Source organism: Amblyomma maculatum, chromosome 10 (genome assembly GCF_055883805.1).
Source record: "Amblyomma maculatum isolate TAMU_Amacu chromosome 10, ASM5588380v1, whole genome shotgun sequence".
Classification (NCBI taxonomy): Eukaryota; Metazoa; Arthropoda; class Arachnida; order Ixodida; family Ixodidae; genus Amblyomma; species Amblyomma maculatum.
This window is the reverse complement of record NC_139353.1, coordinates 7,447,786-7,473,285: the sequence shown is the minus strand read 5'-3', so window position 1 is coordinate 7,473,285 and position 25,500 is coordinate 7,447,786. Positions and strand designations below refer to the sequence as shown.

At 41.7% G+C, this 25,500-nt stretch overlaps 1 protein-coding gene and 1 long non-coding RNA gene across 6 annotated transcripts in view; one reads left to right on the top strand and one right to left on the bottom strand.

Annotated features, from left to right (window-relative positions):
* LOC146175493 (uncharacterized) overlaps positions 1-25,500 on the top strand; it is a 51,330-nt gene that overhangs the window by 24,291 nt on the left and 1,539 nt on the right. For 3 of the 5 annotated variants that reach the window (XR_014701415.1, XR_014701416.1, XR_014701413.1), the window contains one exon: positions 5,560-5,657. The exons of 1 other annotated variant lie outside the window; for it this stretch is intronic. This is a non-coding gene — a long non-coding RNA (uncharacterized LOC146175493). Of the gene's footprint in view, positions 1-5,559; positions 5,658-11,477; positions 11,549-25,500 lie in introns of those variants that run through there. One more of the 5 variants, XR_014701414.1, reaches the window with a different exon arrangement.
* On the bottom strand, positions 7,327-23,240 carry LOC146175494 (cystatin-2-like). Its single transcript, XM_084581874.1, has 4 exons — positions 22,954-23,240; positions 13,962-14,027; positions 10,865-10,918; positions 7,327-7,468 (listed from the first exon to the last, which is right to left on the bottom strand). The coding sequence occupies exons 1-4, from the start codon at positions 23,158-23,160 to the stop codon at positions 7,385-7,387; spliced, it is 411 nt and encodes a 136-aa protein (XP_084438000.1). The 5' UTR covers positions 23,161-23,240; the 3' UTR covers positions 7,327-7,384.

The following is a 25,500-nucleotide window of genomic DNA, read 5'->3' as shown; positions in this document are numbered from 1 at the left end:
GGGTATCTGCCCTGACAGCTACACATAATAAGCATTGTCTCTTTTTTGTGCTCCTAATTGCGTGACGACTGCCACAGATAGTACGTATACGCGTGTGCATGAGTCATACTTGAATGAGCACGTTGAACGTGCGATGTTATGCTATGCAAGGACAAAATGGTCTGGAGCGCTTTCAAGAAGTCTGTCTCACTGGTGTTTTTCCGCTGCAACTGCTTTTATTTTATCATGCCAGAGAACAACTCCACAAAATTCACTAACAGAACTTTGGCTGCTTCAATGAACCGCATTCTGTAGAAGTTCTGGAATTGAAAGGGGGATTTAAAATTTTTCTTAGTATCCTGTTTTTTTTTTTTTCTTTGGCTAATTGAACAAGCCAATGTGCTGCCGGGAGAATTTTTATGAGTCACCGCGTAAAATGAAATAGAGAATTTGGGGAGCAATATTTGGTCTTCAGGGAAACTTCTCCGGGGTCTGTAATTTTCACTACAATTAAAGTTATTTATGCGTAGTTACATATTTTATGCACTAGCCGCCGATAGCTGGTATTTTTATGTAAACAAATGTGGGTTTCAGGGAATAGGTTGCGACGGAAAAGATCAATCCAAGAATAAAGGGAATGCCCAGTAGAGTATATATAGCTAAAAACAAACGTTATGTTATCGCACCGCATTGAAGCCTGTGCAATGATTTTTGAGGTAGTCGTACAAATTTTGTAATATGCATGTACAATTTATTTAATATTTTACCCCGCGCTCAGATTGCCTATGCGCCCGGGTAGAGAAATGAGGGCGAGAATTCCTTCCTGTCGAGAGCCAAAAGAAAGGGAGATAGTCTGAGATTAGAATATCAATACTGCCTATGGGGAGTGGTGACAAGGAAACATAAAGCACTGCGTTTAGCCGTTATTTGAACTCGCTCAGCAAGACTTTTGAACGAAGGGCGCTGATTTTGAGAACACTCGCCAATCACATTAAAAAAAGTGTTGACATGGAAGCCGGTACCTAGCTATGTGATAATAGATAACCACATACAAGGTATGTATCGCCCAATTTCCTTCCGAAATCACATTCACAATAAATGAGCCACAATACTGAAGCCACTGTTGATGGCAGGCAGTATTGTACGTGTGGTTTCTTACTGAAGACAGCCGGTGAAGATGGTGCAGCGATTTGAGTGTGTGATTTTCAAATTTTTTTGAGGTTTCTGATAGCTATCTTTAGGGACAAATACCGTATACGATATTGCTTGCTGAGCACTAATGACGCTTGTTCTAGCCTCTCCTCAGTGTCTGTCTCTGTTCTAGAGGTCGTTTCTCGTAACACCTTTCAGTGTTTGCTCTGACGTTCATACGTAGTTTTTTTTTTTTTTTTTTTTTTTTTTTTTTTTTGAAGAGAATGTGGGCTCTAGGAATAAAAAAAAAATGTTTCAGGTCCGTTTCTCGGAAGGCGCTGTTTCTCGCCCACTACGCTCAGTTTTGTGTGCGTTTCGCTGCAGCCTTCTTGGCTGTTTGCAAAGGCCTATTGAGTCTACCTAGCGCGCCCAAAGAATTATTTCGGCGTTGTCGTTTGCTTTGGTGCGTATACAAAGCTGCTTGTTTTTTCCTGCAGCCGATTATATACACATGGCAGTATGCCAGAAAGCAAGCAAACAAAACTTAATATAGACACGAGATTAGGGCATGATTCTAACCAATGCAGATATATCCGGTGTTTGATTGGTTGTATACGAGGCTGGCGTAATGACGTACATTGCTACCGTCCTTTTTTCTGATGAAGGTCGGCAGTAGGTACTGCCTTAGTACTGCATTTATTAGCAAACACGGCGGCAGTGGCCAAGGAATCCCCATTTCTCCCTTATTTCCGCATAAGCTTCACCTTCTTTACATCAAAATACATTTCTTATTGCTTTCAAATTAGCCATTATGTGCGATGGCACTCATCCTTCTATCACACGCTGTCTTGTTATTAACAACATTACCCACATTTATATATCTTCGCTCCCTAGTACACAATAAATGGCCTCGAAGGCACTGTGAATGGTGCTAGCATCGCGACACTTCTGTTAGTCTGCAAAAAAAACATTAAAATATCAGTTCTCTTAATATTAAACTACGCTTCTGAATAACTAAACAGTTCCCAGTGCGCCTTTACTAATAATATTGGAGATTATAACCTTGCGTTATAATGAGATCAAATCAGATATATTAAGTGCATTTACTTCCTTCAAACTGCGCTTAAGCACTAAGATACCAAAGCAGCTCATTATTTTAACATATTAAAAGATCGTTTAATTTTACCTTCCAGCTTATAAGCTTGTGAAGGTAAAACCATTCTGTAAATGTTTTTCACTTGATGACGTTGAAGGAAACCGTGTGAAAGTTTTTATTAGGATGGATTGTAAAGCAGGAATGTCGGTTTGATTAAGTTTTGCTATGAGTGTTGTGATGAGGTTTTCGTGGATTTTAAGATATTTGCATTTTGAGCGCCCTAATATTCTCTTTATGCTTTAGGGCTGTCATTGACATTCATTTTAGCATATCTGAAATGAGTGAATTTATTCAGTAAGCATCTTCAACGCCAATTTTCTATAAAATAGATATTTGTACTTTTATTTCCTAATGTAGAGCGTAGTTTTCTTAACAGTAATATAAGGTTGTTTAATCCCTCTCTGTGCTCTCTAGAGAGGTATTCTGCACGTTCAACCTTTCTGGGCTGGTAGATTGGTCTACAGCCTCCACTGCATGTGCGCAGAACAGCCAAGGGGGTACGGCTGAAGCCATTCCCATCAACGAGACATCATGACGGCTTCTCCATCAACAGTAGGGAGATGGGTGTGGTCGTTGACTAGAGATGGCAGTGAAATTCTCACACTGTTTCTGGGGGAGTGCGTGGCACTGTTGGGCACTTTGCGGGGGTAGGAGCCTCTCCTGTCAGGCGTATATAAAAAGAAGGGCGAAGTTATTTTTCGAAATGTTTTTATCCATTTCACAGCTTTCATTCGATGAGCATTAATAATACTTCAGCCAATAAAACCATCCATTATTTTTGTCCCCAGTAATAGGAAATGACATTCAGGAACTGCGCTAGTTCATGTCAATACAGTTGTCCCACCCGCCTGATCAGCGGTTCGACAAAGGCTAATGAAACAGTTGCAACAACCAGCGAGGCATGACGGAATTTTCATGAGTTAAATAAGGATTTGACCTAAAAGGAGCGGTAGTGGTAGGATTTGGAAAAAAGTACCAAACAACAGTCGGTCGTATCGTTACTGCTCTTATATATGTAGTCATGATCGCACTCCCTAAGAAACCAGAGCAAATCGATGCAGTCAGACATGCAATTTACGTAGCAACATTACTCTCCGGGCCACAGTAGCTCGCTGAGAGAAAAAGAAGAGAAATTGAAACAAGCGGCAAATACATTGGAGCGCTGGTGAAAAGCTGGGAACTAGCATGTTCTGCAAATTGGAAATTTTCAGCCGAAACAAGAATACCGAGAACGTGAATTAGTCGATCTTCATTGAACTCGGCGGAGTGGTAATACTAAAAAGTACTAAGATCATGGTTCTTGGAAGGAGCAGAAAGGCCAAACAAAAATGCAGTAACAGTATAACCCCTTCCTATGCAACAACGGTCCATATAAGAGCAAGGGTCAACAGTGTCATCTATAGACGAATGGGAGTGACGGGAATATAGATATATACCGTTCACGTCATAAAGCACACTACGTGATCAGTTTTACCTGCATATGATTGCTATCAGATCAAGCTAGGACAATCTGGCAGGTCCTCCAGAGCATCAAATGCGCTTTACTGCATGCGTACCTGGATGGCGAGCTGGAATTCGTGATATAATGCAGGTGCTGTTCGTAGATCGTGCTTCTGTACTTGCTTCCCTTTCTTTTATGCCTTTTCTATGCCAGCGAGGAAAACGCATGCAATTCTTCCTTTACCAGCGCCAGCGAGAGACGCGGATTTATGCTTGAGCCGCTTTTTGAATACTTTCGACCGGAAGATTTATGCTTAGCTCACTTCTCCTTGCATGTGCAATAAAGCGGCATGTCAAATGAAGTGTTAATTCTGAACCTTTTATTCTGCTAGCAAAGGCGAATCTCGGAACCCGGTTGAAGAACACAGCTTCCTGCGAGGTCACACAAAAATTGCGTGTGGCACCATGGCACATACAATTTTCGCTTACCCTAATGTGTACCGTGAAAAAATCTCTATTTGAAATGGCAACCTGTAGCCTTTTCAACACGTCGATTACAGTAAGCAAGGAAACTGCACGGAAAGGGCAGCCTCACGCATAGAAAGTGAACATGGCTTGCATGGAGAATTTCAGTAGTTACCGCTTCTTTGTGGAATCGCGTGAGCCTACAAGATATCCAAGGAGAAAGAAAAGCATGTTGTGGTCAAAATTACTTGCCGCTCATCACCCATAAAAATAACGATGTTATTGAATTCCAGGTGATATTATAAGACCACCAATGACAACATCGCCAAACAGCTCCTGCAAAAGTCCCTTGGGGAGCCTTCATGAAAAATTACAAATGAAAGTTTGCACGTAAGTCAATGTCTGCAAATTTGATAATAGCTTACGCCAGGCAACCTCTGATGTCGCGTGATTTCCTAGTTAAATCGCATTCATAATACACGCGCCACAATACTGAAGCCACTGTTGGTGGTAATATTGCACGTGTGCTTTCTTCTTGGGGACTCCCGCTAGAGGCGATATCATCATAAGCGGATATTATATTCGCATTTTACACATGTAGCTATCTTTCGCTACAACCTGATTTTGCTGATTGCATACTAATGACGCTTGTTGTGGCGCCTTTGCCGCCTGCCTCTTATTTCTGGAGGTCAAATCTCGTTACAGATTCTAGTGTGTGTCCTGGCGCGTAGGGCATATTTTTCTGGAAGCAATGCGGGCTATAAAGGCAAGAACGTTTTTGAGGCGCATTTCCGAAGTGCAGCTGTTGCGTGTCTGCCTGCAGCTGGGGTTGCGCTTCGCTGTAGCTCCCTTTCTTGCTACATAGGCCTATTCATTCTAGCTAGCGAATTCAAAATAATCTTTTGGCGTTTTCGTAGTTTGCCTTGCTGCTTGTAGAAAGTATTTTTTTTTTCCGTGCAGCAGATTATATGTGAGGAATTATGCCGGAAAGCAAGCGAAACGCTTTATAGACATTAAAATAAAGGCAAGCTTTCCAAACGTTGTTCTAACCGGTTAGAAAACCAACACAGAGGCATGCGCAGGTTTATGGGTTGTATATGAGGACGGCGGAATGTGTTACATGGCTACGTTTCTTTTTACTGATAGTGGTCCAGCAGAATTCCAACCGGAGTACTGTATTTATTAGACAGAAGGCCTCAGTACTGACGGACACTCCCTTTCTCTAACAAAAGCATCACCTTCGCCTCCTTTATATTCCTATAAGCCAAATACATTTCTTGTAACTTTAAAATTTGTTATGACGTGCACTGGCACTCACCCCTCCATCGCACCACATCATCTCGTTAAACATATCTTCCACATGTCTATGTCTACTCTCGGCAGCACAGTTGCAAAGTAAAGGCCTTCCAGGATGCTGTGGTTGGTGCTATGGTCGTGACGCTTCTGTAGATACGAAAACATGACCGAATTAAGAGTTCTCTGAATGGTAAGCTCCCCTTCTGGATAACTAAACGTTTCCCAATGCGCCTTTACCAATAATTCTGGAAGAAATAATTTGATTTATATTCATCCATGCGTTATAAAAATGAAATCAAATTATATCAATCTCTTTCTTTCCTCAAAATTGACCAGAGCACTAAGATCCCTTCAAGACCTGGTATTAATAAGTTTTAATTTTCTTTGAGAATTTCACCATATAGAGGTAGCAGAGTTAAAAAAAATAGTCTATATTTGTTTTTGACCACAGGACGCTAAAGGAAAGCATGTAAAATTTATTTTATAGGGATTGCAGAGCAGAGATGAAGTTCTAGTGAAGTACTGGTATGCGTTCGGAAAGTTAATTTCCCTATCATGATTGCCATCTGTAGGTTATAATGTTTTTCAAGACATCTTCATTTTATAGACCTAAATTTTTTGCTGACGTTTTACGTTTCTGTGGGATTTACGTTATTTAGGATTTCTGTAGTATAAGTACATTCACCAAAAATCTTAAACCCCAGTGCACTGTAAAAGCCATATTTGTGTGTTCAAAGGCTGCCTAGGTTGGGCCAAGGTTGTTTACTGAACTTTTGAATCAGGTGGTTTTACCACTGACTGTGCTCTCTAAAGAGCACGTTTGCTCTATAAGCTTCTATAAGAAGGTAGTTACGTCCGTGGCCTCGATTGAGCCGTCGAATGTGCGCAGAAGCGGTCAGGATGTACGAGGTGATTCTCAACAACGAGAAAATCTTGACTGCTGCTCCTTCAACCGCAGCAGCTGGAAGGTGGCGAGTTCTTGTCGAGAGAGTGTAGTGCTGTCCTCACAGCAGTGTATTCCTGGTGACTGTATGGTGCTGTTAGACGCTTTTGTTCGATCAGCGGTGTCCGGACACTCTGTGGAACAACACTGCGACGCCCTTCAGTGCCGAATTCGGGTTTATTCTTTAATTAGAAAATTACTTGCTGGTGAGAAGCAAAATATATTTTCATTGAACGAACTGCGTTATTTAGCATTGTTCACTATTCACCTAATAACTCATTCTTCAGTACTTGCAATAGACAAGACTTCAGGTAAGCAATGATGTCGCATTTGCAGTTGGCGCAGAGTGTTGCTGCTTTGCAGTTACCTGAAGAACGTCGTACGAAACACATTTCGTGCATGTATCCCTCATAAAATGTAGGCTCTATTGAAGAATGAGTAAAGCCTGAAAAATTGAAGTGGTTATTCTTCAGTTAGGTCAGACATGCATAAATGTGAGGCCGAAGCGACTTTGGGCAATTGTTTATATATCTTAGGGTTTTTATTTGAAGGGTATTTATGATACTTTTTTGAATGAATCACCCCAGCATATTTGTACTCTGAATTGCATATTTAATCTTCAATGCTTCCTCCTTCGATCCTGAAGACGTAAATCTCAACAAAAAGACGAGCGAGCACTTGGCTTCATTTTTATTATTACGATATGAAAATATAGAACGTCTATCAGGCTTCGTGATATGAAATAAAAGCAAGAAACGCAACTTGGATTCTGCTCGCAATGGCGGTACTTACCACGAGGGCTCAAAGAAATGTGCTGGCGGAAATATCGCGCTCATCAATGAAGTGAGTTGTTTGGCAGTGGCAAACAATTCCGGGCACGGAAGACCAGAGGCAAAAACCAAAAGTGGGCACACACTGCGTGTTCTGCAATTTTATTGCTCTTTCTTCTCTTTTAGCCAGGGAGCCGAGTAGTTTTATTGCAGGCATTTCATACCTACAACCCTAATAAAGTTTGTCCAAGGCACTTCGTGTACAGTTGCTGTGCAAGAATTCATGGCCTGGAAAACCAACAGAAAATTCAGTTATTACTTATAGGAAACCTACGCGTAACAGAATCCACTGCGGGTATGACGGCTAATCTTACTTTCAGTAGTAACTTTAGCGGCCTACTTAGCGCAATATAAAACCTAAAGGCTCGTTATAGTGCAATAGCATGGGTTGCCTATTTGCTCCGGGCCCACGAACTGAAGAAGGAAGGCAGCGGGACGTGAAATTATTTAAACTCCGCATTGAGAGATAGGAATTAAAGGCTGCTATTCGCTGATTCGATGCTTTCCTTTTGATTTTGCGGTGCCCAAACCTGGAAGTTTAGTGTGAACTCAGCCATTATGTCGAAACGGAGAAATGGAAAAACAAGTTTACTGAAGCAAAATGATTCATACGTCACGTCTTATAACTGGTAAATATAACATTCTCAATTTCAAGTTTTCCAAACATACAAAATGTTCTTGTAATCTTAAGGCTTGAAATTTTCTTGTAATCTTAAGGCTTGAAATTAAAAGGTTGCTCTCGACAACACTGTAAGAAATTTGTTCGGATGACTATTGCGGGTACCAAGAACCAGGATGAGATTGCACGCAGATGTAGAATACGCATAGAGCGTGGATGAGAGCTGGTTATTCTCGTTCAACGAATGTAATTAAACAGATGGTAAGCTATCAACTCAGGCTGCTGTGCCTGTGGAGCTTTGCTGCATGTCCAGTGAAAGGGAAAAAAGGAAGACTGCGGGAGGAGCGTGGCACACGAGTGGAATCTAGTGTCAAATTTGCACCCGGCAACAAAGAAGGCTGGACGCCACTTGCTCGTCTCCCCCTGCTGCAGGTAGTCTCGCGTGCGTCACAGACCAGCTCAATACGAACCCTTATTCAAAATACATTATCACACTGTTACGTCGTTACGCTATGCAAATGCTTCAACTATTCGCTGACCACACTGTAGACCAGTAGGGCAATATTACACGTACTCAAGCACTTCTTTTATTTAGAGTACTCGCGATGCGGCAGAAGAGAGAGTTTGAGTTTACTATAGAAGTTTTTCGCGGTTATTTTGATTCTGAAACTTGAAAATGCTGGCGTTCTTAGTGTTGTACATTAAGACACTGGATAGTGCCCTTTCTCCAATACCGCGTAGCCCAACTTTAAATTTTCAGCTAATGTTTGAAGCCTTTGCTCCGCATCACGCCTGAAGCAGGCAGTAAAATCAGCATCATATTATGCAAAATATTACGCGACATCGATACAAAGCACCGCTTTCACATGTTGCTTCTACTTGCGAACGTGGCGTAGCACAGCGTATAAACCTGGCACCGAAGAGCCCGGACGCGTCGACTTCGATCTAAAAGGAGTAACCAAGCATGCAATCGCCTGCCAACTCGACCACATGGTCGCGGAACGTCACAAAACCTGCTGACTCATCAGCGCCTGGATATGTCACCTGCCACCTGCCGGGGTATATCAGTGACATTTCGCTCACAACGCCAACGCCAAAAACGTCACATTATCTGCAAAACGGAGCGTTTCATTTTATAGCATGATCTCAAAGGCCCTAAGATGGGTTGTTATGAAAGGAACATGAAGAATAAGAAAACATAATAAAGATTAGAAAAAATAGAGGGACACTTAGCCTTCTGCCATAGGTAAAAAAATCTGCACAGAATTGACACCCACGAGGGGAGCAAAACATCATAGAAAAAATGTCCTTGAAAGGCCAGACGATTTTTTTTCTTCAAGCTAGATATAATATCGTTTCTTGTCTGGTCTGTCTCAATAATCATCGGAAACTAAAATATTTTTTGCACAAGCCGCATGACCCCGTAAATAATAAGGCGTTCGAATGTACCAGATATATTCTAATTTGGGCGCTAGCAGAAAAAACTAATTTTTCTTCTGTGTGGCATGCATTCTACTCCATCGCAATTCCTTTTTGACGATTGTCATTCAGCGCCCCTCTCGACTCGAACAGAGATTAAAAAGTTGGCTGGCAGTCCCCATCTCGATTGGAAAATACCGAGATATATGAAACAACGTTCATAGTCTTTTTGAGTTTCTCGATGGCATGATAAAATTTACTGCATGGCAGCGAGCGTTTTTATGTAACGGACGTTGGCTTAACAGATTACGATGCTTTTGGTATCTGGCGTTGTTTCAGCGGCTCTTTCGTAAGTTTTTTTCAGCGTCAATTTATATACAGTTTCATCAAGCTGAAATGAAACCGTGACGGCCGTTTCAAAAAATATTGATGACGCAGTTAACTTGATTCGTTTATTCTTTCTTTTGTCATATTTCTTCTTTAACTGTAATTATTTCTTTCTGCCTTACATTCATTACTAAATGCATTTAGTGAATTCCTCTATTGCTTTTATGGGGCTGTATATGTTCGCGCTCTGTGGATAGGCTAACTCTTATGCTTTGTACCATTGTAGCAATGAATGAAAATTTTTTCGCAGCGAGTTCGCACAAAATGCGAAGCAAAGTTAAAACCTGAATAGGATTAGTTTTCTCGCATATTACAAGATTAATTTCTATCCCCTTATTAAAGTTCAAATCGTAGCAGCAATTTTGTACTTGCAATATCATTCTCGTATTGATCATATACAATATTTCGAATTAGTAAAGCAACCCAACTTGATCTAGCAAGGCTCTTATTAACTGCTTGTAGTACTGTCTGACCACATTCGGCATTTTAGGTGACAAAACGTCAAAGCCGCTTCTCTTCTAAACACGCACGCATCGGCAAAACACAATCGCTGTCTCATGTGCCACGTACCTGTGGCGGTGCGCCATATATAGAAGCCAACCAGCATGAAGTATAGCGTAGAGCTCTTTTCACAAGCGTGTCTGGGAGGCCCGAAACCTCAATTTGCATGTGCTCTCTTTTAATATGCACATGAACAAAAATCGTCCTTTGTCTTAAAGAATTCATAAATGCGTTGAGAGGTGCCAGCCCCACAACATGAAAGAAAATGCATCAGACGCTTGCTATACGGAATTATTTGTTTCGTTATTTTGCTGCCGATCAGTTTTCACGATATTGAATGAAAATTGCCTTCTTCCGAAGGGTGTATTTTATATGCGTTACATGTTACATACTGCATGTTACATACTGAAAGTTTCGATGAAAGGATGTGTTATGTCTGGGAACGAGGGCTACCCGACGCTCAAGATAAGTAGAAATCTCTTTTAGCGCTGGTAACTCTCGAATGAGAATCGTGTCATTACCGTGTGCCCTGACAGTTTTTCATTGAGCCGCCAAGCACTGCAAGACATACTAATTGGAATAAATCTTGACATGTTTGCGAATAAATGACGTTTACCTTATCGTTAATATTTTTGGATATAGCACTCTGCACATGGATGCAATAACAACTGTTTGCAGCTTAATAAAGGTACGCTTACCTCTGACATAATGCAGAACATTGAGCGGAATCTCCTGCGGCTATTTGGGCGTGACTGAAAGAAAACAAAAAATAGTATTTTATCACAAAAACACTCACACTTAGGTGAAATCCTTTTAAAAGGCGTCTAACAACCTACCTTCGTTACCATCATTCTAAATACGTCCACTGAGACAAGCGTCACTTCGCTAATCTCGAATGAATGGTGCCGCATTCAGCCCCTTTTACACCCCAAGTTTACTAAACTCATCCGCCTATTTCACGCTCTGCAAGGCTTCGTACGCTTATTAACGGACTACAGGCCCTTATTTTAAAGAGCCATCGATCAGATACAGATTACATGGCCTACCTGCGTTTATTTCTTCTAATTGATTTTGACGAGGCAGTTCATAATATTCGTTCCTTCCTGACCCAGCTTTCTGTCTGTCTTACCACGTCTTTCACACCTGCTCTTTTCCTTTCTTTATAGGTCTCGGCCTTCTCTCTCTCATTTATTTAGGTTCCGTTTTGTTGCGAGGTATCATATCCAATTCTGCTCGTGATCTGCTCACACGTAGGGTTTTTAGCTGCATTTTTCATGTATCAGGACCCACCACACCATGTTTTCTTTGCAGTTGATGCGAACGAGACAACTGACGTATTCACAGACCCATAGGAGTCTAAAGCGAAATCCTGTTCTATAGCATGGGTGCATTGTTGGTGGCCCTTGCAAGGACCAGATAACGCCCGTGGTCTTGTTCTTTAAATCTAAAGACTACGTTTTCTTTTGCGTTGGAAAAATGTGGGTAAATGCAGTTCAATACGCGACCCTCTTGCAAGTAAGGCAAATGCTTTACATCTACATCGTAGCTGCATTTTGTAGACTTAAACGTTTAGCTATCCACAAACGCTTTCTGAAGTTAGATATTAATAAAATTAGCTATCCAGAGCTTTTATAATTGCAGTTCTTACTGTCCAGAAAGCAATCAGGCTGTGAGCGAAGCCGTAGGGGAGGGCTGTAATGGAATTTCAATTACCGGAGTCCTTAACATACCGTTACGTCTAAAATAACCACACACGTGGTTGCATGTTGAGTCAAAACAAAATACTGTAGTCCTGGTTGGAAAGAACCATGAACCAGTAACCTGGGCGCTTTCAGATAAGCAATCGATCATCGAATCGATAAACACCTATGCAGTAAGAAATTATCTCTTTACGAACTAATATCGAACACTACTATACAACAATGCTACAAAGAGCATCCGCAATATTTGCTAGTCAGTGATGACCACAAAGCACTACGTAGTGCGAACGCTGTGTTTTTTCATGTGATGGATTTCACCGAACGAGGCCTCGCATCCTTCTTAGTGAGTAGTCAAACATGTGTTTGGTATTAACTCGGCAATATAAAGGTTTGGCGATTAAAAATTTTGAAGGAGCATTGAAATATATTTGCGTTTTCTATTACCTTGTCTCATTTCGTTCTAAGGAAAAATAAAATGATTAATAGACATGAAGCTCTAAGAGGTTTAGAAGGAATATCGATGCCGATAAGCAGCAGTTTTTCTTATCATTAAGACACATGCGCAAATCTGTTGCGCTAATCAATAAGCTATCATTCCCTCCTCCGTGCGCAATAAACGGTGTGCTATGTACTTATACATATAAATTATATGGTCCTTAATTGTTTAAGGCGTACTGGGACCATAATACGTATTCGGAAATTCTAAAATGCGACTCTGCAACGAAACACTTCACGTTGCATTATGGTCTTCACACCTGCCTAATATCACGCCCACTCCTGCGTAATACACAGTATTAATCCTTATGTTTTAATTGTAATATTTATAATACAGCTACATTCACCTTATTTGTACTTGACCCGTATCCCTCGAAAACGGCTGAATTATGAAGGTAATTATACATATACAGAACTTCAATGGTTGGTGATAGCGGAATTCGCTACGTGGCTTTGAAGTGTTTCGTTTCCCCTCGTACGCTTCTTGATTGTCGCTGAGATATTTTCTTACCCCTAACGGTCGCACGGCCGCTTCTCTAAATGCGAAATTAGGCGGACCCAAAATAACCACAATCGTGCTACTTCGCATCATGTATTGTAGTATGAGGTGCACCGTCAGGGCGCTGCCGGAGGACCTCTCCTGAGTCAGTTTCCCAACTGGCGTTATCTGACAACGACGCGTGTGGCTTAACTGGTAGTTCTCTGCCTGTCTGTAGTGCACTCGTGAAGAAAAAAAAAGGAAATTGCAGGCTCTCACAAACAACATCCTTATATGATGTATGGCTTTTTAATCACTAAGAACGCCGTAGAAAGTACCGAGATGATGCAGACAGCCTGCAAAAAGCATGCTGTCTGTAAGACGCAACTGTGCAAGTGTCTGTTCAGTTTATTTGGATGAATATACCATTGAAAATCGGGTAGTTTCAGTCGTCCTTCAATTCGTTCAGCGACGATATCATCACCAAAGTCCATGATTTCACCAGGGAAAATATGGGTATAGAACAATCGACCAAATTGAAGAAATCTCAGGGCTACTTGGAAGATCCATTCAGTGTACTTTCCCCAAAGATCTGAGAATACGAGTATACGCTGAGTTTGGACCCTAGCTGCCTCAGGAAGGAGCATATAGTTCTTACAAGGCGCAAGGTGCTTGCGAAAATCGAACAAATATTTGGACAAGTGCACTAGGGCTGATGGTGAGTGTTCCAGTGGTGCCTTGCATTTAATAAAATAAGAAAGCACGTGCTTTTTATTGCTGATCTCCGGTTATTTTCGGGTCCACCTCCTATTTTTGTAACTCGCGCCGCCAACGAGAGAAGAGTTGATAGGGAATGTGAAATGGCCGTTCTTATCCAGGTTAGCATGTAAATCTAGAGATTGCTATAGACTTGGCTGAACGTCTTTCGAATATAACATAAATAAATTAAATATATTTTGTCTTTATAATACATGAAAACAATCGAGCTATTACAGAGTTTATTTACGAAGCGACATGACAGCGACCTTCTAGCAAATGCAAATGAATTGGGATATAGTTTTTTGTCTGCTAAAGCGATTCTTACTTCGCAAATTCAAACCCGATGATTTTTTATTTACTTACCGTGTAGCCGGTACAGCTTAGAGGCACGAGATCAAAACTGAGACTGTACTTCATTCCAGCCACAACCTTAATAACAAAAAAAAAAGAAAACATTCTAATGTTAATTTTTTCTCTTGATGACAGAAACAAAAATGCATTCGCAATGAAAATGGACTTTGTCATTATGTGAAACATTATCCGAATGCTGTTTTGATCTCGTGCACATGCACTGTAACAAAAACTGCTTCCGCATGCCCCGGCACTTAAAAAGCGTAGAAAGTACCCCGATAATTTTGAATTACAATTTACAAAATAATATCAAGCGATTCATATAAACGGTCTTTTTCATGAGAAATAGTATTCAACAAACTAAAAAAAAATTGCTATGTTTTAATACCTAATAATACATGAGTAATCACTGTATACCGCATTGCTGGTATAGTTTCGCATGATTTGCTCAGCCGTTTAACTTTGAACGACATCCAGAGTTTCTGCAAAGTGTGCCCACCCCGAAATGGAAATCGCTTAGTTTTGAGAAAAGGAATGGCCCTCCTCGATCCCTTTTCAATGGACACGTGTTTTAAAATTAACAGCAAACAAGGATACAGTTACAGGGTCGGCCACTGTTTGGCAGAAGACACGAGCAAATAAATGGTCGCTCTATTTAATGCGCCGTTAAGCCCGACACGACCGCACATCGAAGAAACATGTCGTTCGCAAGAAGGACCTGAAAGTGACACTTCATATTGCTTGCCTCAAAATCAAGTAAAACAGATCCCTGACGCCATTATGCTCCTCCTCCAAATAGCACATATAAGGAATGAATGCTTTTCCTGATTTAAAGGATTTTAAGCACTCTTTCTGGAACATTTGGACATCTGCACGTAGCCTAGCGGCAGCTGACTTCACAGTGCCAAACAGCGGGGCACATTCTCATCGCTGATGGCTCATTTCTTGCATCTGTTTTCATAATGTGAGCCGCGCTTACTGTGGTAAAGATACTAGATTAACAGCGCCTTCTGCAGCAGTATGCTGCATAGACTGTGCCGCTGAAGACACCACCAAGTTCACGAAACGCTTCGTGCTGCTTCTCCTGCGCCACCGAACCATCGGTCTAACATTGCAGTGTGCGACGCATTGCCATCCCGACCACCGCCAGCTCTCCGCCCTCTACTTTGAGTGCCTCTTATTCAGAAATGTGGCGCAACAAACACAAACACAAGAGAAGATACACAAAACACGCGCGTGTTTTGTGTATCTTCTCTTGTGTTTGTGTTTGTTGCGCCACATTTCTGAATAAGATGCAGCACCAACTAACCCCTCAAGCCGTTATTTTGAGATACTTTGAGTGCGCTTGTCGTGATATAAGCGGCTGAACATCATCGCTCTGTGCGGTAATTTGCTGCATGAAGCTGTGCGTTGAAGCAGTGCTTAAACAACTTATAGCATGCGAAGCTGAAAAATGCTCCCAGCTGCCATCTGGACGGGATGATATGGCCATGAATTAAACATAGACTCCTGGATGGGTATGGCCCCTCGTTTGTTCGCTGCTGCTTCATGTGCAGCGGCCGAGATGTAGCAGACCGAATCATCACAGTTGTGGGCAGTCATAAGCGGCATTTTCTTTCGTTTCGAGCCAATAAAGCATATGCAATTATGCCAGCTCCTATTAAGTGTACTGCGACAGGCCGTAATTTCCGGAATTTGGGGTGCCGAGATTAAATGGTTCCGTTGTCTTCCCATGGAGCCAACCTACCCAGATATCACTAAAGAAATTTACTACGCCGCGCAGTAGAAGGAATATAATGGAAGCACAATCGTGCCTCGTTCCGTTAATATATTCCACCGTAAGTATCAGCAGGTATTCTGGGAAGCGAACTTCCTGATTGTTATTTACATCTTACGAATAGAAAACGCTGCTCAATCAATGATAGAAACAATCGCAGGGAAAGTTCAGGAACCAATCGGGCCTTATGTACTTTAAAATTGTTATGAACTGTGACAATAAAAGTATTCTACAATAATACGTGGTCGAATTTTTTCCCGTGTTTTAAGAAGGCCCTGCGTCGTATTTGAAGCATGTAGTTTTTACTCTTTGTATTCGTAACGCAGTGCGTGACAATGTCCTGATGAGGAGGACGTTTGAATCTGCTGCAAAAATGTTCATTTTGGGTTGATGGTGTCAGCACTCAGCTGGCATTTTCGGCAGCCGACACACGGTGGAAACGGCACTATACACTATCTCTTAGGTGGGTAGCGCGTTGGGTTAAAAAAAGCTGTTGTGGATTGGAACGTTGTATGCTTTTCGCATTGCAAAACTGCAAACGTCAGCAGATTCCTCTTCGTTTATTTGTTTTCGGTTTCTGAACTCCATCCGTGACGCTATCGTTCAAACTGCCATTACCTAGTAAGCAATATAAGGAATATTAAAATGGGCCGATGCACTCAGCCGAGAATGCGCGGGCAAAGGTAGTCTAGGAGACGAGTTGGAAGTGACGTTGGGAGGACTTTTGGGCTATGGTGAACCTGAAATGGATTACAGGGAATCTTCGAGACCCTTGCTGTGTTCAAAAATTCTTGCCTTCCCTGGGACGTGTACGTGGAGGGCCGAAACCCTCAAGATATTCCACTAGGGGTTTCCACAGAAAGTATTTGCCGTGCAATCTTCCACTTCCTTTGGACAAGGTGCGGGTCACTTGGTATGCTCTGATTTGAAACGCGTGCGGAACTCGTAAAGAACCTAAATCTGCAGTGCAAACACAGTAATCATTCTACACTCAGCAGAAGAAATCAGCCAAGAGCAGTGCGATACTAGTAGTGGGTCAGTAACAACGCAATGCTACTCTTCATTGTCTGAAAACTAAACATTTTTGGATGATGAATACGTTTAAGCTTCAACAATGGAGATTTCAGCAAAAATGTGTTCCTAATTCTCTTTGTGCCCACGACTGCAACTGAATTTGAAGCACGTAACATAACGCAAGCGTAAAAGTGTAAAACTGTTTCCATGTGTGTGTTTTTTTCCTATCTTCCTGTGTCATGTGACCAGCGATATCGAGAAATAACTGAATGTCGAGAAGCAATAACTCTTCGTTGTCCTGCACGGTTAAAGTGCGCCATCTTTTTTTCTTATTTTAATTTGATTGAGACTGAATGCCCAAGAAGACGACAGGTCAAGGCGAATTCGGTTCTCAAAGCTTCAAAAGAGAGCTGTCAGATATTTCGCTCAAATGTTTTGTAGGGTTAGAAATATTCTTTGAAATCTTTGTTTGTAAGCCCGCTGATAAATTCTATTCCAGAACGAAAGCTATAAAATTGCACTCATGGGGAACTGCTTCATTTCAAATCAGCTCCCTAAAGAAGATGACCATACTCCTTTGATATCCTGAATGTCATTATAGCAGCATATATTAGTACAGAAATTCCCTATTTGATCTACTTCTAGGGAGCCGAAACACTCCCCACAGGAGTATTTAACAGTTCTAGTAGATTTCAGGATAATGCTTTAATGACCTGGCATTTACTTCAAAAAGAAAACCTGCTCTGACAAGTAAAATTGTTACCTCTGAACACCTTAAATACCTCTCTGTACGCGCGAATAAAACAAACGGTCCTTTATGAGGAGCAAATAAGCACCTTTTTGAGATTGTGCTAGGTCGCGAGCTATTTACTATTTTTCGGATGGCCTTGTATTTACACCGTACACTCGCGCGTGTTCGCCATAAGTGTAGACGACCCTGTTGTGCAAGTGTAGACGTCCTGACGCACAGGGAGACGACGGCAGCAGAAACCTCGGGTCAACAGGGCAACGGCACAAGAGCAGCAAAACAGCATCGGAACCAGCACGCGTGCGAGACACAGCCGCAGCGTCGTCTTCGTCGAAGCGATCACGCTTTTTCTTCGGGCGCTACAATATGTTGTCGATTAGAGTCCCTCTCGCAAACTAGCATTGAACTTGACCAGAAAATAAACACTAAATGAGAAGCGAAGTTTTATGTTACCATCCTCAATGATGCACAAAAAGCGGTTGCATCTCAGTTTTTATGCAAAATTATGTGGTATCTACCACTTGCTACTTCCTGAGCAGACGTAAAGAAATTTACTACGCCGCGCAGTAGAAGGAATATAATGGAAGCACAATCGTGCCTCGTTCCGTTAATATATTCCACCGTAAGTATCAGCAGGTATTCTGGGAAGCGAACTTCCTGATTGTTATTTACATCTTACGAATAGAAAACGCTGCTCAATCAATGATAGAAACAATCGCAGGGAAAGTTCAGGAACCAATCGGGCCTTATGTACTTTAAAATTGTTATGAACTGTGACAATAAAAGTATTCTACAATAATACGTGGTCGAATTTTTTCCCGTGTTTTAAGAAGGCCCTGCGTCGTATTTGAAGCATGTAGTTTTTACTCTTTGTATTCGTAACGCAGTGCGTGACAATGTCCTGATGAGGAGGACGTTTGAATCTGCTGCAAAAATGTTCATTTTGGGTTGATGGTGTCAGCACTCAGCTGGCATTTTCGGCAGCCGACACACGGTGGAAACGGCACTATACACTATCTCTTAGGTGGGTAGCGCGTTGGGTTAAAAAAAGCTGTTGTGGATTGGAACGTTGTATGCTTTTCGCATTGCAAAACTGCAAACGTCAGCAGATTCCTCTTCGTTTATTTGTTTTCGGTTTCTGAACTCCATCCGTGACGCTATCGTTCAAACTGCCATTACCTAGTAAGCAATATAAGGAATATTAAAATGGGCCGATGCACTCAGCCGAGAATGCGCGGGCAAAGGTAGTCTAGGAGACGAGTTGGAAGTGACGTTGGGAGGACTTTTGGGCTATGGTGAACCTGAAATGGATTACAGGGAATCTTCGAGACCCTTGCTGTGTTCAAAAATTCTTGCCTTCCCTGGGACGTGTACGTGGAGGGCCGAAACCCTCAAGATATTCCACTAGGGGTTTCCACAGAAAGTATTTGCCGTGCAATCTTCCACTTCCTTTGGACAAGGTGCGGGTCACTTGGTATGCTCTGATTTGAAACGCGTGCGGAACTCGTAAAGAACCTAAATCTGCAGTGCAAACACAGTAATCATTCTACACTCAGCAGAAGAAATCAGCCAAGAGCAGTGCGATACTAGTAGTGGGTCAGTAACAACGCAATGCTACTCTTCATTGTCTGAAAACTAAACATTTTTGGATGATGAATACGTTTAAGCTTCAACAATGGAGATTTCAGCAAAAATGTGTTCCTAATTCTCTTTGTGCCCACGACTGCAACTGAATTTGAAGCACGTAACATAACGCAAGCGTAAAAGTGTAAAACTGTTTCCATGTGTGTGTTTTTTTCCTATCTTCCTGTGTCATGTGACCAGCGATATCGAGAAATAACTGAATGTCGAGAAGCAATAACTCTTCGTTGTCCTGCACGGTTAAAGTGCGCCATCTTTTTTTCTTATTTTAATTTGATTGAGACTGAATGCCCAAGAAGACGACAGGTCAAGGCGAATTCGGTTCTCAAAGCTTCAAAAGAGAGCTGTCAGATATTTCGCTCAAATGTTTTGTAGGGTTAGAAATATTCTTTGAAATCTTTGTTTGTAAGCCCGCTGATAAATTCTATTCCAGAACGAAAGCTATAAAATTGCACTCATGGGGAACTGCTTCATTTCAAATCAGCTCCCTAAAGAAGATGACCATACTCCTTTGATATCCTGAATGTCATTATAGCAGCATATATTAGTACAGAAATTCCCTATTTGATCTACTTCTAGGGAGCCGAAACACTCCCCACAGGAGTATTTAACAGTTCTAGTAGATTTCAGGATAATGCTTTAATGACCTGGCATTTACTTCAAAAAGAAAACCTGCTCTGACAAGTAAAATTGTTACCTCTGAACACCTTAAATACCTCTCTGTACGCGCGAATAAAACAAACGGTCCTTTATGAGGAGCAAATAAGCACCTTTTTGAGATTGTGCTAGGTCGCGAGCTATTTACTATTTTTCGGATGGCCTTGTATTTACACCGTACACTCGCGCGTGTTCGCCATAAGTGTAGACGACCCTGTTGTGCAAGTGTAGACGTCCTGACGCACAGGGAGACGACGGCAGCAGAAACCTCGGGTCAACAGGGCAACGGCACAAGAGCAGCAAAACAGCATCGGAACCAGCACGCGTGCGAGACACAGCCGCAGCGTCGTCTTCGTCGAAGCGATCACGCTTTTTCTTCGGGCGCTACAATATGTTGTCGATTAGAGTCCCTCTCGCAAACTAGCATTGAACTTGACCAGAAAATAAACACTAAATGAGAAGCGAAGTTTTATGTTACCATCCTCAATGATGCACAAAAAGCGGTTGCATCTCAGTTTTTATGCAAAATTATGTGGTATCTACCACTTGCTACTTCCTGAGCAGACGTTCTATGAACGCATCTTATAAAACAATTAAGGCTCTCATCTTAAACCGATTTGCTCAGAGAGTATTCTTCGAAACAAAGACTAAATTTCATCATTTCACTAAATCGAAACTTGTTCTGTTTTTCTTTTGTGGAAAGAACAGCAACTGACCCGAAACATTTGCCAGTAAGTTGCCCTTATGTTCGAGTCTGCTAAACGCTAGGCTGGCAAAGCTTCGACAAGGCAATGTCTGCATTTGAAGTATCCAGCCCTTCTTCAACCTGCGTCCTAGCACGTCAGTGCCGTTATCAGTTTCCTTTTTTTCTTTTTCCCTTAGCGAATATATATAAAAGAAAAACGTTGTAGTCTAGTTTGGAACTACGTTTAAAATTATTGTACGTTAAACTGAAGGAATCTGCTTTGTTTCATCGTTCGTTCATGAATAAACCGTCATCGTCTCGTCGTGGCCTAGGCGTCAGCCACACAAAAAGAAAAACCATATTAGCAGTAAAAACATTTTACCCCGACGACCAATACAGGTGACGATGTAGGACAAATAATTTTTCGTACAAGTTCACAAGTTAATAAGTACTGAGAAAACAAAATTACAAGCTGTTCTGTTCTGCCATAATTAACATTCATTTTTGGGTGTTGAAGCAGTGTAGGAAGGTGTGTAGTTTTATGCAGATGCTATTTGTTATGACTGTTCCTGCAACATATGTAAGCAGATCCACCCATATATACTGGGAAGATGTTGCATGGATGAATTTCACACTTAGTTCTGAATATATTTTGACAATGTAATCTATTTATTGTTTCCAAATCATTGCACAGTTCCCTTTCCCTAACAGTTTAAAACACCTATATTATTCAAAACCATTGCTCAATAACTGCTTTTTATATCGAAGCTTACAACACTCCAGTCATTTGAATATACTCAAGATGCATTAATTTGTATCTAATAATTCTATTGTACATCTCTTGTAGCAGTATGGCCCTTGCCTTTGCTGGGCAAGATCTCATATTTACTTTGTCAGTTTTGATCTAAAACCTGTGATGAGGAGTAGGCTTAGAAAAAAAAAAAAAGAGATGCCAACATTGAAGTTCGCGTCGTGATCTCCATTAGAATTTTCAGATTTCTGCGGTGTTAGCTCTGCAATCATTAGGCTGGATTCTGCCTGCATGTGCATCTGTTCCACGGGTGTAATTTCACTCTGCCGCTAAGAGTTTTCCAGCTGTCGTGTTGGGAAAATGGCGGAACATGAAAACTAGCGCTAGCAGCACTCGAACTTGTGAAAAATTATGTTTCAAAGCGGATCGTCTTAGGACATTGTAAGCTCTTTATGCAACACCATAGCGTGCGTGCTAGTAGGGGATACTTAGATATCAAGCCGAACTATAGTTTTTGATATTTATATTTTTTGAGCGCTTCTTTTTTGAATGTTGTCTAAGTGATACGAGTGAACTTCCTCGCTCAGTGTAAACCTAACGGTGTTAAATTGTTGGTGAAGAACGTTAGTATGTTAGTCGCTGTATAAATGAATACTACGTACATTTGTGTATTTTACCTGAAGCTGGCATAGCGATTTCTACCTCCCAAATACCGCTTTATACATTAGTGCCCCAGTTGTTCCAACTCGGCGTGAGTAAACAGTATAGCCAGAGGGGGATTTTTGAATAACCTGTTGCTAGTATTGCAGTACATCCTTTGCATAATTCTCCTGCGAAGCCTATGTGTGGAAATAAAAAATTCCGATCAAGAGTGCGATTCAGTGGTTTGTATTGCTGGACGACAAGTGACCGAAACAAATTAGTCTTTCATATTAATTAAGCTAGCCCAATCGTCAGCAGTGCTCAGTCAGTGTTTATATAACCGCGACGTGCAGAAGAGATTCAAGATTTAAGACGACCAAAATCAACACTTATATTCATTCCGTCGTCCTGTCTGCCTCCCATGCGTACGTGCGGTTTTACGCTAATTTGTTTCATACTATATGCACCAACTAGTTCAGCAACATGGTTTACTTCTATACACGCCAAGTAGTGGTTCTACAGTATTCACAGGAAAAAAACTGTGAAGACTACGTTATTTTTTCTTTTACAATGCTGTAAGCTCTTACGGGCTGTTACAAGGTGGGGAATGAAAAAAAAAATACCAAAAAAAGGCAGGCACGTTACTACAAGAAACACAATTCCGTTTTTTTTTTAAAGCATTTGCATTGCTGGCATTAAAAAAAAAACAAAAAAACCTTGCCGATTCAGATTATTAAATTTGGCAGTGATTTTCTGGGTGAACGATTACTCAAACAGATCGACTCGTGTGTACGCCATAATGACAATTAGGTCATCAGTACTGACATATGAACTTCCTGGGGGTCAGCTACACAGAGCAGACTCCTATTTATTTTCACAGAACATATCAAGAAACATGAGACTATCTATTTTTCTACGTGTGGCTAGTTCAGGTAGCCGAGTTTCGACCTTTGATATTAACGGACGGTATTGTACCACGTAAAGAAAGCCATCCAAGGATGATAATGCATAGGGATTAGTTACCTAACATGCTTTCGGAGTGGCGCACGTTTAACTAATCACTACTTACTACTGCTTGATGAAACTTACCTGTGATGCCACATGGTGTAGACGAATGGCAATCCCTGGAATACGACCAGCGTTTTTCTTGCCGGTAAGGGCAAAATGTGCAAGTTCGGCGTACTTGTGACTTCCGTAAGGATCATGGATTCTCCACCCTCCAGGAAAATGTGAGAATTCACCTTGCGCCACCGTTAAAACAATTACGAAAAGACAGACGAACAGCGTCTTCATCATGTTCCTCTTATGATCTCTTCCGTCTGCCTACTTTACACCCACTGCCACGTAAGGTCACGTGGTACCGCCTAAGAGGGTTACCCGCTTTGTTCACCTACGCGGGAACAATGAAGCGCATATATCGAATAATAGTGCATTGTGTGCTGTGCAGTAGCACGCTGACAGTTTATTTTGCAGGGTTTGCTTGTCCAGAGTTTCACTTCAGCGATTGCTGACTTCCATATAGTGTTCTTCCTTGTTCTACCTACCCCCTGCGGAGCCCAAGGTAGCGCGGCGATTTGCGTCAGCGGCAGATGTGCGCAAATGCAGTCATCGAGGATTCGTTCGGGGTAACAATGCTGCCAGCATTGCGCTGTAGCCAATGTGCTTTTCGCTGTTAGTATGCCAGATACTCTTTTCCGATTCACCATATACTGGTATGATTCATGCGCATATGCAAATCAACAAGCGGCGCGCCAGTGCTTCGAATATCATGTTATACATAATCTGATACAAAGGTGCGCCACACATGACACTGAATATCGTACTAAAAGATTGCATGCATGTGTTGTTTATTCACTGTTATCATCGCCGCATGTCTCAATTCTAAACGTGCACATATTTCTAAATTGTAAAAGTGAAATATCGGCTTTAATTGTATTTCCCGCTGAATTACGAAAGAATTTTGGTTGTTACCAGTTTACTTTCAGTACCTTGTAAAATGTAGCGTTTCCCAAATAGTTCCCTTAAGCTTCAACTTTGTCCTTATTTTAGGACTCTTCCCTTGAATTGTTCGAAATTCTCTCGTAGTGCCTCCTTGGCTTTCTCGGAGTATGTTACATTGGCTAGAACGACGAATCGCCCTTCGTTGTCGGAAAGAAGTTTGGCTCACTTTCTCAGATAACTTTGGTGGTGTTGATTGCACTCCTCATGCATGACTCTTTGGGCAGCTTTATCGACGCCTCGGTGTAAGAATATGTCGCTGTATTATGCTGTGACTTTTGAGGCTGTAGTCCGGACGATGCTCAGGAGCTCGACTCTGTCCAACCGTGGTGGGATTAGGCAACGAAATCATTCCTACCCACGCGAGTAAAGTGCTCCACCCAAAATTTTGTGTCTCGCTAGCCTAGTTGGGGGCTCCACTTTACAGCTAACTATGCACTAATCGGGCTGCAATAATAGTGCTTAAGACACTATAAAAAATGCTGCAAATATTATAATAGGCTCAAGTAATACTCTTGTTTGGGCTAGTTGGTTCATCTTTGAAAGGTTACGTATACTTGCGCGAAGACGGGACACAAAAAAGGCACATATATACGACATGTACGGAGCGCAACTTCCAACTGGTTTTACTTTTGAAAAGGCCGATACATTTATACCGGCGCTGTGCAAACACAAGAAACATGAACGCACTGCCCACGTAGCGTCCCGCCGCCAAGTGTTCCGTCAGGTAGCAAACGTGTAAAACTGATATCCTTCGATATACAGTAATCAAATACAAGAAAAGGCCACGACACGGATAAAAGGGAAGATGAAGCATGAAGTGACAGGCACGGCAGTACTCAAAATCCTGAGGTACGTTGATGACTACCTAGTTATGCTAGATGCTCCGTCAGGATGCAATCTTGATGATTTGGTGTCTGAGATCGTCACTTTGTTTACCATTGAATCCAAAGTCCTGAAGTTTACCTGGGAACTCCCTCAAGACAATTGCATCCAGTTCTTGGACATACAGATCATCTTTGGTGATTCTAAATGCCTTCTGTGCTACAAATACAACCCACGCACAAAGAAAAGTCTCCTTCCGTATGAGAGTGCCCCCTCTAAATTGATAAAACGTGGCATAGTTACAGCTCTTCTTCGAGCAGCGCTCTTCAAAAGTTGTCCGCACCTCATGAAAAACAGCTTCGAAAATCAGGTCGCCCGTCTCGAGAAAGCAGGGTACCCCTACGATATCATCAGGAGTGCCAGTGTGAGTCTTCTACAGAAGTTAAAAGCAGGAAACAAGAAGCCTTCGGGACCCGCAGTTCCCAGACGACGCATGAAGGTTATTCCGTATCTTCACAAAATTTAACACAACTTAAAGATAGGCCAGAGACATTATGTAAAGGTTATTTTCTCAGCTCCCAGTAGTCTATCTAGTATTTGCACTGTCCTGTCCAGGAAGCGGGAGTCATGTGAGAAAAAGCATGGAAAAAGATATGTCAGTTGCGCCACCAACGTAGTGTACAGCATTCCTCTAACTTGTGGTTGTGTATACATTGGACAAACGGGAAAATGTGTCAACAACAGACTGCGGGAACATGAAAGGACAGTGCAAAACAGTGAAAGACGCTGCCTGCCAGAACATGTCACGACTCA

Excerpts from the sequence above, each read along its gene's own strand:
- LOC146175494 (XM_084581874.1), bottom strand. The coding sequence starts at position 23,160 with ATGATGAAGACGCTGTTCGTCTGTCTTTTCGTAATTGTTTTAACGGTG. Across the intron at positions 14,028-22,953 it reads TACACCATGTGGCATCACAG|GTTGTGGCTGGAATGAAGTA; the intron begins GTAAGTTTCATC and ends TTTGTTATTAAG. Across the intron at positions 10,919-13,961 it reads TAAGCTGTACCGGCTACACG|TCACGCCCAAATAGCCGCAG; the intron begins GTAAGTAAATAA and ends GTTTTCTTTCAG.